This window comes from Chiloscyllium punctatum, chromosome 42 (assembly GCF_047496795.1).
Source record: "Chiloscyllium punctatum isolate Juve2018m chromosome 42, sChiPun1.3, whole genome shotgun sequence".
NCBI classification, from domain to species: domain Eukaryota; kingdom Metazoa; phylum Chordata; class Chondrichthyes; order Orectolobiformes; family Hemiscylliidae; genus Chiloscyllium; species Chiloscyllium punctatum.
In genome coordinates this window covers 18,393,563-18,407,484 of record NC_092780.1, presented here as the reverse complement: position 1 = coordinate 18,407,484, position 13,922 = coordinate 18,393,563, and the positions used below count along the sequence as shown (strand labels likewise).

At 41.4% G+C, this 13,922-nt stretch overlaps 2 protein-coding genes across 8 annotated transcripts in view; one reads left to right on the top strand and one right to left on the bottom strand.

The window, feature by feature from the left end:
• Positions 1–2,216, bottom strand: part of nbr1a (NBR1 autophagy cargo receptor a) — a 78,747-nt gene extending 76,531 nt beyond the window's left edge. For all 3 annotated transcript variants that reach the window (XM_072561561.1, XM_072561563.1, XM_072561562.1), the window contains exon 1: positions 1,979–2,216. In XM_072561561.1, coding sequence (XP_072417662.1) covers positions 1,979–2,080 — 102 coding nt within the window. In that variant the 5' untranslated portion in view covers positions 2,081–2,216. The remainder of the gene's footprint in view (positions 1–1,978) is intronic.
• A 286-nt stretch (positions 2,217–2,502) lies between these two features.
• The window catches only part of LOC140465790 (breast cancer type 1 susceptibility protein homolog), an 85,136-nt gene continuing 73,716 nt past the window's right edge, over positions 2,503–13,922 (top strand). For 4 of the 5 annotated variants that reach the window (XM_072561560.1, XM_072561558.1, XM_072561557.1 and 1 more), the window contains exons 1-3: positions 2,503–2,592; positions 3,396–3,548; positions 12,377–12,483. In XM_072561560.1, coding sequence (XP_072417661.1) covers positions 12,404–12,483 — 80 coding nt within the window. In that variant the 5' untranslated portion in view covers positions 2,503–2,592; positions 3,396–3,548; positions 12,377–12,403. The remainder of the gene's footprint in view (positions 2,593–3,395; positions 3,549–12,376; positions 12,484–13,922) is intronic. The other variant, XM_072561556.1, reaches the window with a different exon arrangement.

The following is a 13,922-nucleotide window of genomic DNA, read 5'->3' as shown; positions in this document are numbered from 1 at the left end:
CAATAAAGTTTTATCCGTTTAGGTTAATCGAGCCACGTCAAGCTACATTTCCAGGGCTCTGTTCAGGAGCTTTTGCTTACAACTTGATGATAATGAGGGGCAAAATATTTTAAATGCTTTAAAATAATTTAGAATGAATCGCTTTCCAAAGTACAAGCGCAAGTCAACCGGATCATTGAGTGAATGCTTACATATAAAAAATTAACAAGACAGCCTTGTAGAAAAACTTAGAATCCATTACCACTAGAAATTTTGATAGCAAAAGTACACTGTCAAGGAATTTGGGACACCATCGTATGCTGAATGACTCAGTCAAACAGTTTCAGCCTGAAATCTGCAAGTCAGAATCTTTTAAAACTGCAAGCATGATCTGATATCCTGTTTAATTTTAGTTAGATTTAACACTACTACCTTAAAAAAACTGCATGCTTGCTAACCAGCAAAAACATGATAAGCGCATACTGAAGTAAATATCATGAGTCAGGGCACATCACATTATAAATAAGTTCAGGATCTGAAATGGTTCCCACTGAGATCGGTAATGATGTCACATCATGATTTGTCTCATGCAAAAAGCTAAACAGAGTTGATGTTCACGTAAACCCAAGTAAACAACAAAGGCGGTAGTAACATTCTACAAAGTAAATATTTATATTTGTAATCAATGTACTGGCAATACTACATAAAACCAAACTGTTTATTTTAACCAGGAAACCTAGATGAAAGAGCAGAATCACAAATGCAAGGAGTAATTACTGAACATTTTAACCAATATGTGAAGCAACATTATAAATTGAGCACATCATCCCACGGCTGACACATACCAGAAAGAGCCAGATTTGGTCAGAGAAACAAAACATAGTTCAAATCTGATGTTGAAAGAATATTACAAACAACTACTGAGAATCACAATTCACTCAAACTTTTATGAAGTATCACAGAAGGGCAATATTTGAGAATGTTTGGGAAATGCTATAGAATAACAATAGCTTTAATACCAACACAAAAATAGCTATATCAAAAGCAAACAGGATTATGAGGGCGATAAAACTGCACCTTGTCCTTATTGTTGAGAGATGGGAAAAATTTGGGGTACATATTCTTGCCCCAGTTGGTGAGCAGTCCAAATGGGATTCGGGAGTGGAGGGATTAAACACAGGGTGTGACAGATAGGCAACATGGGGGAGTGCAGAGTAACCACAGTGTCTGCAAGGTGGTAAATTCAGGATTGTAGGGAGGGCAAATGCAAGGTCTGAAAATGGGAATGAGGATTGGGAAGTGTGATTCAAAGTCTGAGGGGGAAGTGAGACCACATGCAGGGTTTGGGAGTGGCGTAGAAGTGCAGGGCTGGGGTGGGCATAGATGTAGGATGGGAAGAGAGAAGTTGATTTTGGGGTGCAGGATGGCAAGTGGTGTGAAGAGTTGATGGGGGGAGGGGTGAAGAGCTGATGGGGAGAGGTGAAGAGTTAATATGGGGAGAGATGAAGAATTGATGGGGAGGGGTGAAGAGTTGATGCAGGGAGGGGTGACGAGCTGCTGCAGGGAGGGGTGACGAGCTGACGGGGGAGAGAGGTGAAGAGCTGACAGGGGAGGGGTGAAGAATCGTTGGGGGAGGGGTGAAGAATCGTTGGGAGAGGGGTGAAGAATCGTTGGGGGAGGGGTGAAGGATCGTTGGGGGAGGGGTGAAGGATCGTTGGGGGAGGGGTGAAGGATCGTTGGGGGAGGGGTGAAGGATCGTTGGGGGAGGGGTGAAGGATCGTTGGGGGAGGGGTGAAGGATCGTTGGGGGAGGGGTGAAGGATCGTTGGGGGAGGGGTGAAGGATCGTTGGGGGAGGGGTGAAGGATCGTTGGGGGAGGGGTGAAGGATTGATGAGGGAGATTTGAAGAGTTGATGGGGGAGGGATGAAGGGTTGAAACGGGGGAGGAGTGAAGAGTTATTACGGGGCGGAGTTCGCCCCCTTCCCTACTCAGCACTAACCATAGCTTCCAGATCCGCCCACGTCGTCTTCTGTGAATCACACACCAGGAAAGTTTGTGTGTCGCCGCCAAAGGTCACGTTGAGTTTGATTTGCTCCCCCATACCTCCCCGGTGGTTGAGAAGCTGGCGGCAACCCAGTAACAGTAATAGTTATAATCGTGGTGATGACAATGATGGTGATCGCTCTCTCCCCCGTCGACACCAGCGGCTTCTGTTTACATCAGAGCCCCGACGTTACCCAGCATCCACCGCGGCCACGGGTAAACACGGTCACCCATTGGCCACGATCCTGTCACCTGGCAGGACGTGACGTCAGGCAAAACGCAATAAGGTAGAGATCTCATAGCATTCGTCAAAGTCAATCAGAAACCCGGATAAAGCGTCGGATGTTGGACCGTCAGGCAGCGAATCGTTTAAAAACAATTAATTTGGCAGATGCCATCTCGTTTGCCGCGTTGCCTTGCGTCATTTTTTTCACAAATGGCACGTTCATGCGCGCGACGTCATCGCGTTGTTTCGTGTGACGTGAGGGTTAGCGCGGGAAACCCAAAATATGGCGATGCTTCTCTGCTGAGGGTACTACCTTACACCGCTCCAACTGTTCATTATGCCTGGTATTTTATGTTTTTCTGATTAAGATATGTGCGATTTGCCGCATTTCCAGGAGCGGGCCCCAGGAGGATATTGTGTTCTGTGTGAGGATTGAAGAGGAGGAGGGGGGTTTCGAAAAACGACGCGAGTTGCATTTCTATAGCGCCTTTCACCACTGCTTTTCCTCCCGAAACGTTTAGAACCCATAGAGTGCTTGCTTTGCAATATAATTACAGTTATAATGCGGGAAATACAAGAGCGTTTCAGTACAGCAAGCTCCCAACATTAAATAATGACCTGATCATCTTTTTTTAAATCAGTTGTTATGTTAATTGAGGAGTAAATGTTGACTGAAGTAGTTGGAATAATTTCCTTGTTATGCTTAGGAGTAGTCTTTAATAGCTTTTGGAGTCTGACTTGAGGAGTGAGACTTCTGACAGCGTGACGTTGGGATGTCAGCCTTAACCTATTTGGGCTGCTGTTTTTGTGGTTGGGCTTGAAATATGAGCTGCTGATTCGAAACAAAAGTAACGATAGTTTAACAACTGAATCTGTGTCGTTTGTCACTATTAATTGTTAATTGTGATGGGAAGAAGACAGTGAGAATGATTCTGGTTCTTATTCCTGGTTTTCAAGTCCAAGCAAGTGAAATGAAGAAGTTGTATAGCCATGGGTGCTATCCTAGAGAAGGTTGCAGTGTTTAACTCGGGAAACCCCTTCAACCTTTCGTCAAAGAAATGCTTAAATTATGTACAGTTTGCACAATTGATTAATATATACTGGTGGTGAAAACAAACTTAAATGTGTGTCATTGATTTTGCAACAGGACTGAGAAAATCGAGAAATATGATTTGAGGTGTATGAATCTGATTGCAAATCTGTGGAAATCAGAGCAAAACACAAATATTGTGGATGTTGGAAATCTGAGATTAACAAGCCTAGACAGTGTTTGAAAAAGGACAAACCATTACAATTTCAGGTCAGTGAACTTTTTGTTCAAATCACAAGCTGCAATAATGTAACAAACTTAAATAAACTCAAGTAATAATAATCATTCAGATTTCATTCCCATTCAGACTGAAGTAGATCCATCTTCTTGCCTTACCCTAGCGAATGGGCACCAATGGCAAGATGCTCAGGATGACTGTTCAGCTGGCAATAAGCTGGGAGGGAGGGAAAAAAAGCACCCACAGTTCTATCAGGAAGGGAGTTCTAGGATTTTCACAGTAACGGTGAAGGAATCTCAAGTCAGGATGGTGTGTGATGGGCACTTGCATGTAGTGGTATTTCATAATGCGCTTCTTCCAATGAGCATAACTGTGTTCTTAGCTTCAGTGTAGGTGCTTGGGTCATAAGTGATCGTGGCTATGCTAAATAATTCATGCATGTCATAGTTTCCAGCAAGTTACCGGATTTCCTGCATCATAAAATCATGAAGGACATGGATATAGTGAATAGTCAAGGACTATTCTCCAGGGTAGGGGAGTCAAAAATGAGGAGGCATAGGTTTTAAGGTGAGAGGGAAAGATTTAAAAGAGACCAATGGGGCAGATGTTTCACACGGCATGATGCCGGTCTGGAATGAACTGCTGGGAGAGGTGGTGGAGGCTGGTACAATTATGTCATTTTAAATGCATCTGAATGGATATAGGAATAGGAAGGATTTAGAGGGGTATGGGCCAAATGCTGTTAAAAGCGACAAGATTAATTTAGGATAACTGGTTAGCATAGGCAAGTTGGACTGAAGCGTCTGTTTCCATGCTGTACGTCTCCACAACTCTATTTGCACCTCCCTACTTTCTTTCCTTCAGGCTTTTGGAGATGCTTCCCGTTCAAGAACGCCTCCCTGGATTTGACTTTCTCATCAAACTGGTTTTGATATATTGTGGTAGAGAAAATTAGAGGCTCTTCACGAGCTGTTTAAAATGGATTTAAGGGCAGACCAAGAACTATGGGCGTTTTGTGGTTATTCCTGTTCATTGCGTGTCATCCGGTTAGTTATGAGGTACTAACTGAATTTCCTGCAGCAACAATTATTTTTGGGTGAGGCAGAAGGCAATACCAAACTGTATTAGCAAATGATCGGTCCAGCAGTCGCAGACCCTGGCATGCCATGGATGACTTGTACCTCTTGAGATCCATCATGAGAACAATGGCATGTGCTCAACTTTGTCTGTCTAAAACAAGGATGCTGCCATGAGGTCTTGAATTTGTCTTTTTTGACAAAAGAAAATTCTCATTATAATCAGGTTGTGCTCTGGGCAATTTCCCCAGGAGGACAATTCCATTATGATTGCCTTCCTTACCAATCACCATCTGTTGAGGTTTGTGTATGGTAATATTATCTGTGTAATTTCTTTATTTCAGTATCTTTTATGTCAGTTTGAATTTAAACCAATGGCACAAGGAGTTTTGGTCTCTGAAGAAGTTTAGTGATGAATTTTAAGGTGTTTCTTTAGCTATGAGAGAGTTCTTGCGGTTTAATAGGAGTTTATCACTGAGAGGTTTGTTGCTAATGAGCAAAATAAACAATCTTGTGTATTAAGCATTTAGTTTAGAATGTCGGTGTTTGTTTGGTTTTTCTCTTTTTCTTGTTTGATTGGGGAAATATCAGATTTAACCTTCGGGAAGGTGCATTTACCACCTTGTCTTTATTTAAACTGATCACCTCCTGCCAACAAATGTCATAGCACCAGAGCTTCTGGGCTATGACAATGATGTGACATTTAGGTCTGTTACTACTGGCCATGATAGATTGTTCTGATGTTCTAGGCCCCAGAACTCCATTTTGATGAATGGAAGATGTTTGAATTCTCTTAACGTGGGGTGGCTGTTGCACACTGACCATATGACCAGATGAAAAATTTGGCTGGGATGCCAGACCTGATTGAAGATGAGGCTCTGCTGCATGCAGTGACTCGTGTGTGCACACAAAGCAGGTCACAGTTTAGAATCAGGATGTGCATCAATCATTCCTATAAGATCAGCAAGGGCTCATAGGTAGCACAAAAGCAAGTTGCATACTTCACAAACAACCAGTGAAATCCTCTTCTGAAACTGCCTCCACTTTTAATTCTGTGTCGTCCCATCCGTCCATGCCCACCCCACCCGTCTCAGTCGAAGCAAAGCGCTCAGTGACAGTGTAGTTTTACCTCATCCATCTTTTTTCCAGGCCCTGAAGGGAGAGAGAACGATCGCCCATGTGCTCAGGGGCATGAGTTCACAGTCTTCTCTGGAATAGCATTCTCTAGTCATTTTACAGGGAGGAGCATCCAGATAAGGCAACATACATATTGATTTGGGTAACCATTCCAATCGGCAAGTGTCAATAGTAAAGATTAAGCCATGTGCTGTTACACAATGAATAACTGGCTTCACATAATGAATACGTTTCATCTTGTTAAACTGACCTTGCATACTGAATTTTGGGAACTGACATAACCACAGGAAATGACATCACCAACCCAAAGAAATCCAAACATATAAATAGAAAGTAGGAATTTTCAGCATTGCTTCGCCTGAGGCCCACTGAAGATATAGCCTAGGAGGGGAACAAAATGAACTTTCCAGCTCAGTGAACAAACCTACATCCAAAACCTTAACCTGAGCTACAAATCTTCTCAAAACTCGCTTACATATTGAATGCTTCCAATATTTTTAAATAGCACTACGTGAATGCATTTCCACCCTGTTAACCCATTACCCTTGCTTCCAGCACCCCATTGTTAACTGCAAGTTCTTTTCTGAGTCATTTTCAGCTGTACTATTGTTTCACAAAACTCAGAATTTAACTCTTTCACTAGCTGCTTATACCCATACACATCTCATTATCATTTCATGATAACCAATGATATTACCAGCTTTCATAAGACTCTGACAGCCAGCATCCAAGCAAGTCATTGACACACAGCATACAATGACTATAACAACAAAAATTACTAGTCTGTTACAGTCAATAGAATTTGTAAAATCCTTCCATGTGGGAAAAAATTCACCAGTGAAGTTGCTAAATTCACAGTCCTTAGTGACCACTCCATCCCCTCCAAGTCGAGTGGAAACAAGCCAGTTCTCCAAAATCTCCTTCAGTAAAGTCCAACCTGAAAACAAAATTCAGTCTGTCCTTGCACAGCACTCCACGGAGAAATCTGATTCCTTGGATAGGGGCAGTTAAATACTTAACAAAGCTAACGAGACCTCCATCCTTCAGGAGGTGCTTCAGATAGAGGATACCAGCACACCTGCAGCTGCAAGCTAGGTGAATACAGCATTGTTTGCTGCTTCTGCTCCCGCTCTGCTGTTAACTGTAACAAAGCCAACTGGCTGTTGTGATGTTAGCTTGATCAATGAATCTTCATATCCCTCCCCTTTACTGTTGTTAGCTTCTTCACTTTTCATGCTTATGACTGGGGAACTGATTGAATCCATTAGATCAGGTTTGTGGAGGGGTGGGCAGTGGTCCAAAGGTGTGCTTTACCTGTGAATGGAGAAACTCGAGAGACAATGTTCACTGCTGAAAGCATCTTTGCATTTCCTATTTCATTTCTTCCTTGCCAAGGTGGTTATCAGTATGAAGACAGTCACACGTTTAACTGCATTATATCGTCTGCCTATTTCAACTTTCTCAGTAATCTTGAAGTCTGTTACTCTGTTCAATCTTTATGACATTAAGTTTTATACAGTCTATAAACTTCTAAATTGTACTGCCTAAACAATTCAGTCAGTTATAAACAACAATCAGTGGTCCTAAAATCAAACCCTCGGGTACCTCATTCAGGTTATTCAAAATTTTATTTTCCTTTAACAAATTGAGACTTGGCTAATGTGAAAGCTGTCAGGAAAAATATTTCAAAAATCTGGAACAGCAAGACAACAACAATGTTTCCTGTGCTTTAGCAATTGAATAGGCTGTTTCAGTTCAGATTTAAACTCTGATATCCATGGGGAAACAAATGCAGAATATAGTTTAATATGTTCTCCAAATGAAACTTCCCAAATAAAAGTCAGAATTACAGAGGCAACTTTGGTAGAGACCAACTTTGTTTGAATTTGCAATATGAAGGGGGCCAATGAAACTGTCTCTCGACTGAACTAATTGCAGTTCATGGAATCTGTAGAATACAGCATGATTGAACTAAGGAACCGTTTTGGGGACACAGGAATATTGATGGGGACTAAGGTTTAAAATCTTAGCTTGTGGGCCCATCTGCCTCAAGACACTGATGTACCAGGTGCCTGCTGACACCGATTGTTTGGATTCTGCTGACTGCACCAATGTTTAGGTTCCCCATCCACCCCCACCTTAGTCAAAGCAAAACGCTCAGAGACAGTGTAGTTTTACCTCCCTCATCTTTATTCTGGGCCCTGGAGGGGGAGAGAATGAACACCCATGTGCACAGGGACATGAGTTCACGGTCTTCTCTGGAATAGCAGTTTCTTAATTGATTATCTAGTCATCAGGAAGGAGCATCCAGATAAAGCACATACATATTGATTGGGTGATCGTTACAATCGGTAAGTGTCAATAGTAAAGATTAAGCCATCTGCTGTTGCACAATGAATAACTGGCTTCAAACAATGAATACTTCTCACCTTGTTAAACTGGCCTTAATACTGAATGCTTCCAATATTAAATGGCTCTACATAATGAATGCTTTTCCACCTTGTTAACTTCATTACCTTTGCCTCCAGCACCCCATTGTTAACTGCAAGTTCTTATCTGATCTCAGTCATGCTCAGCTGAACCGCTTGTTTCACAAAACTGTATGTAATTCTTTCCCTACCTGCTTATACCCATACATGTTCTCATCTTGATGTCTCATTTCAAGCCCTCTGTTTGATAATCTTTGCTGTACTTTCAAGTTTCCACCATTGTCCACCTATATGACATCTCCCACTTCGCCCATCTGCTTTTAAACTCTCCACCTGTGCTTTTGCTGAGTCCATGGTCACCTATTCTGGTGTTCTTCTGACCACACCTGCTGTCTTCCAGCTAGTTTAACTAATGTAACACTTTGTAATGCACATCCAGCATGTGCCATCCGATAGTTCATAAGATAATAGTGGCTCTCCATCTCAATGTCAAAACTTCAAAGGCTCGTTCCTCTCATCTCAAACTAACCTGAAAACGCAAATCTGTTTCTCCAGCACTGCCATGTTGTCCTTCTCCCACTTACCTGACTTTCACCTCAGTTTCAGCACTTTGATTATAAAATTCTGGAATTGTCTGTCTTAACCTTGGTGCGCACATCTCTGGATATTGAGACAAACAATAAGAACCAGACAAACTTGAAAAAACTGGGGTACAGTGAGAGACAGAAATCTGATGTGAAAGTCTCTCATCAATGTAAAGGCTGTAGGATTTCTAAGACAAGCATATTTGAGGTAGAAAGATAAGATATAAATATCAGATGAATAAGGCTTTGTGTGATCTAGTTAGCTCATTTATTTGCTCAATGCTGTGTTGATTTGGAAGACTGCAGCTTATTGCAGTGGAATTTTGTGTTTTTGTGCCAGCAATATACATGCAGATAAAGAAAATAAATTGTGTTTAAAAGATGGAAGAAATTCTGTCACACAGGTGTTATGCAACTTAATCCCACACACTTTTTGTCATGGAATCGACATGTAGATAGAAACAGTATTATCTCTCTGGAACTTTTTTATTCATTCACAGGATGAGGGTGTCGCTAGCTATGCCAGTATTTATTGCCCATTCCTAATTGCCAGAGCATTGTTAAAAGTCAGCCATATTGCTGTGGGTTTGGAATCACATGTAGGCCAGACCAGGTAAGGATGACTGTTTCCCTTACTGAAGAACATTAGTGAACTAGAGTTTCTTTTAAGCAATACACACTTAATTCCAGATATTTTTAAAAACTAAAAATTCACCATCTGTGGCAGGAGTGGAACCTGGGTCTCTGGATTAACAGTCCATAATACCACTAGACTGTTATCTCTAGAATGGGAATGGGTGAAAGGGAAATTATGGTGGTCAACTGGATGTTAGGGAGGGTGTGAGACCAGTGCATTTGGCTGTATGATAACAATTTAAGTTGCCACACATCTGCAGTTATGCTGTCATCAGTATGTTTTATTCGATAAAAGTTGATAGCTTCCAGAATTTCAAGTTCCTCAATATGATGTGCCCAATCTGTATGAGTGATAGTTAGATACCTTGAAACTCTGAGTTTTGTCATTGTTAGGATTTCACAGGGGAAGCTATAACCCAAAAATTCACATTTCCTCCAAATGAAGAAATTATTAACAGAACACATTTGAACCTTTTTTATTAAATTGAATTTGATTCAATCTGTGCAAGTACAAGTTACACCAGTTAACTTGATCATTTTCACTGAGTATTAGATGTAAGGAAAATACCCTCTTATGTAACCCTAAGCATTCCTTGCATAAAATGGTAGTGGAAAATGTATAGTTCTACAATGTGCTGGGTTTTTTTTTGTTCACGTAGTGTAGATTTTAGAACAAAGAACAAAAGAAAATTTACAGCCCAGAACAGGCCTTTCGGCCCTCCCAGCCTGAGCCGGTCCAAATCCACTGTTTAAACCTGTCGCCCAATTCCTAAGCTTCTGTATCCCTCTGCACCCCACCTACTCATGACTCTGTCCAGATGCATCTTAAATGAATCCACCGTGCCTGTCTCTACCACCTCTGCTGGCAATGAGTTCCAGGCACCTACCACTCTGTAAAGTACTTGCCGCATGTATCTCCCTTTAAACTTTTCACCTCTCACCTTGAAAGCATGACGTCTCGTTTTTTCCTTCACTCTGGGAAAAAGCTTATCTCTGTCTACCCTGACTATACCCTTCATGAGTTTATAGACATCAATCAGGTCCCCCGTCAATCTCCTTTTTTCTAATGAAAACAATCCTAACCTACTCAACCTCTCTTCATAGCTAGCACCTTCCACACAAGGCAACATCCTCGTAAATCCTCTCTGTACCCTCTCCAAAGCGTCCACATCCTTTTGGTAATGTGGTGACCAGAACTGTACACCGTATTCTAAATGCGGCCGAACCGATGTCTTGTAAAATTTTAACATGACCTGCCAGCTCTTATACTCAACACCCCATCTGATGAAGGCAAGCATACTATATGCCTTCTTGACCACTCTATCCACCTGTGCAGCAACCTTCAGGGTACAATGGACCTGAACTTCCAGATCTCTCTGCTCATCAACTTTTCTGTTTACTGTATAATTTGTTCTAGAATTCGACTTCCCAAAATGCATCACTTCACATTTGCCTGGATTGAACTCCATCTGTCACTTCTCCGCCCAACTCTCCAGTCTGTCTATATTCTCCTGTATTCTTTGACAGTCCCCTATGCTTTCTGCTACTCCTCCAACTCTCGTGTCTTCTGCAAACTTGCTGATTATACCAACAGTGCTCTCTTCCAAATCATTTAGCGATATCACAAACAACAGCGACCCCAGTACTGATCTCTGTGGAACACCATAGGTCACCTTTCTCCATTTCGACAAACTCCCTTCAACTACTACTCTCTGTCTCCTGTTGCTCAACCAGTTCATTATCCACCGAGCTAGAACACCCTGCACACCATGTGACTTCACTTTCTCCATTGGTTTACCATAGGGAACCTTACGAAACGCCTTACAAAAGACCATGTATATGACATCTACAGCCCTTCCTTCATCTATCAACTTGGTCATCATTTTATCTGACCAAACAGTTTGCATCATCAAGTCCATAGAGACAATTATCATCTGCAAGGCATTTCTACAAAGCTTCTCTCCCATTTGTCATGGTAATCCAAATGGTGTTTCTTTCCAGAGCCTGCCTTCTGGATAGCTCGATTTTTGTTACTAGATTATTGTAGCTGGCAATGGCAGTTTTTCTCCTCTATTTTGAATGCACTGAATTATTCAACTTGAATTTCAAATACCTCATTAAAATGCATGTAAATAAAACTCATCTTGAGCCATTCCAGTATCACTTTCAGAACAAATCCTGAATGAAACTAAAAGCCATGTGTTCCCCTCCTTAACGTAGACAAAGTAGCTTGTGCACTGTCTACAAGATACATGTCAGAAGCGTAATGAAATGGCAATTAGGAATGGATAATAAATACTGACGTAGCCAGCAATACCCATTTCCCATATGTAATTTTTTTTTAATAACTTAAAACGATACATCATTCCTTTGCTTCAGAATTCAAGCTCTGAAACAGAACTAATTATATTATGAACCTCTATCACCATTCTTTCATGGAATGGGAGCATTACTGACAAATTGTCCCTCTAAGTTTTGCGAGTGTGTAGCTGCTGGCTAACTATGTGAATGTTAATCTGAGTGTTGGTGTGTGTCTGCTTCCAGAAGCTGCTGCTAAACACAGACCTCCGAGTAAAAAAAAAATCGTTTCAGGGAATATTGCTGTCAAGACCAGCACTTGTTGCCCATCCCTAATTGCTCTTGAACCGAATGGTTTACTTGACCATTTCAATCACACTGCTGCAGTTCTGGAGTCAAATTCGGAACCAATCCTAATTGTGATAGCCAGTTTTCTTCCCTACAAAGGGCATTTGTGAATCAGGTGGGTTTTTTTAAAAATTGGTATTGGTTCTTGGTCACTATGAGTGAGAAGTTTTCAATTCCAGATTGATTTTCTTGATTTCCAATTACACCTGATATCACAATATCTGCAGAGCTTTGTCCTGACTCTTTAGATTACTTGTGCAGTGACATCAGCACTATGACACTGCATCAGATTGAACTGGAAGGTAAGATAAAAATCAAATGATTCTCTAACAAACTGCAAATTTATTTGCAGAGGCCATCCAACCAAAATTATACAGAAATGTCTTTGTGTAAGTCAGAGATTGAGCACGTGCACAAGGTTCTCTCGTTAATGCTGAAGAATTTGGAGTGTCCAATATGGTGAGTTACACTTTGTGTCTGTTTCTGATGTACCAGAATGCATGAATTGAGATGCAGTTTTTAGTTGTCTGCTTTGAACATTTTGTATAGTATTACTCAGTGACAATACTGTTTTTTCTTTCTTGTAATCTGATTTAAGAAAGGCATCATTTTATAGGCTGGTACAATAGTAATGTCCCTAGCTCTGAGCCAGGAGACATAGGTTTACGTCCCACCTGCTCCAGAGGGGTGTAAGACAACTCTGAATAAGTTGAGTTGCAAGTATGAAAGGCTTGGATTCAGAGTTGTGGCGGCACAGTGGTAAGATCCGTTCCGCTGAGTTAGAGGTCCCGGGTTCAATTTCTATCTGCTCCTCAAGTGCAAAAATATTTAAAAATGCAAGTTGATGGGCAGTTAGCTCAGATAGTTAGAGCAAGGTTCTAATAACGCCAAGGTTTTTGGTTCAATCCGCCATCCCAGCCAATGCTATTGTTTTGCAATCAAAGCTTTAATTCTTGGTGTTTTCATTGGAACTATGTGTTTATGGCAATATATTTTGGGCCATTGTATCACAGTGATAGTGTACCTACCTCTGAAACAAGTAACTTTGGTTCAAGTCCAATCACCTCTCTCTGGAAAGAGAGAAATTAGGAAAATATTGATTTTATAATTGCAATGATTACAGTTTGGATCAGGAAGCTTTGCATGGAATGACAGATCATATACAGCGATGCAGCCTGAGTGAGTGTATAGTTCAGGGAATTTGGAGGCACTGTGGGAATAGAACTGGTAAATCTTTCTGGAGTTTAACTCCTGTGGGTCATCTTAACTCTATTTCAAAGAGGGCCTGTTGAAAGTGCATGGTCAGGATGAAGAGATCATATCCAATGTGATATGTAGCCTGAGTGAGTGTATAGTTCAGGGAATTTAGAGGCAGCATGTGCAGAGGGGAATAGGTCTGCTTCGCTTGTTTTGTGGCTCATAGTTGTAAGGCCTTTTTAAACAGATGAATTTGAAGCCCAGAATTAGGGCTCAACACAAAAGTGAGATATCAAAGGTCATAGCTACTGATTTGACTATCTTTTACGGGTTACTTTCCTATCGAAGGTAAATAGGGAAAATATCTACAAGTTACAAACTTAAAGGCCTGTGGGACATTTTTCAAAAATTGAATTCAGAACAAAGTAAATAAAATAGAGCTACAGAGCCAGGCAATGTATTGAACGTAAATGATGTGGGAGCTGGTAGACCTCCATTGTGGTCTGTCCTATGAGGATTGCATAACAATTGTTGGTATGTACTCAGTGTTTAGAGAGCTGAGGTATGGGGGTCTCAATGAAACCTACAGAATCTGGATGTAGGTTTGCTTGCTGAGCTGGAAGGTTCATTTCCCGATGTTTCGTCACCCTGCTAGGTAGCATCTTCAGTGGGCCTCCGGGCAAAGCACTGCTGATGATTTC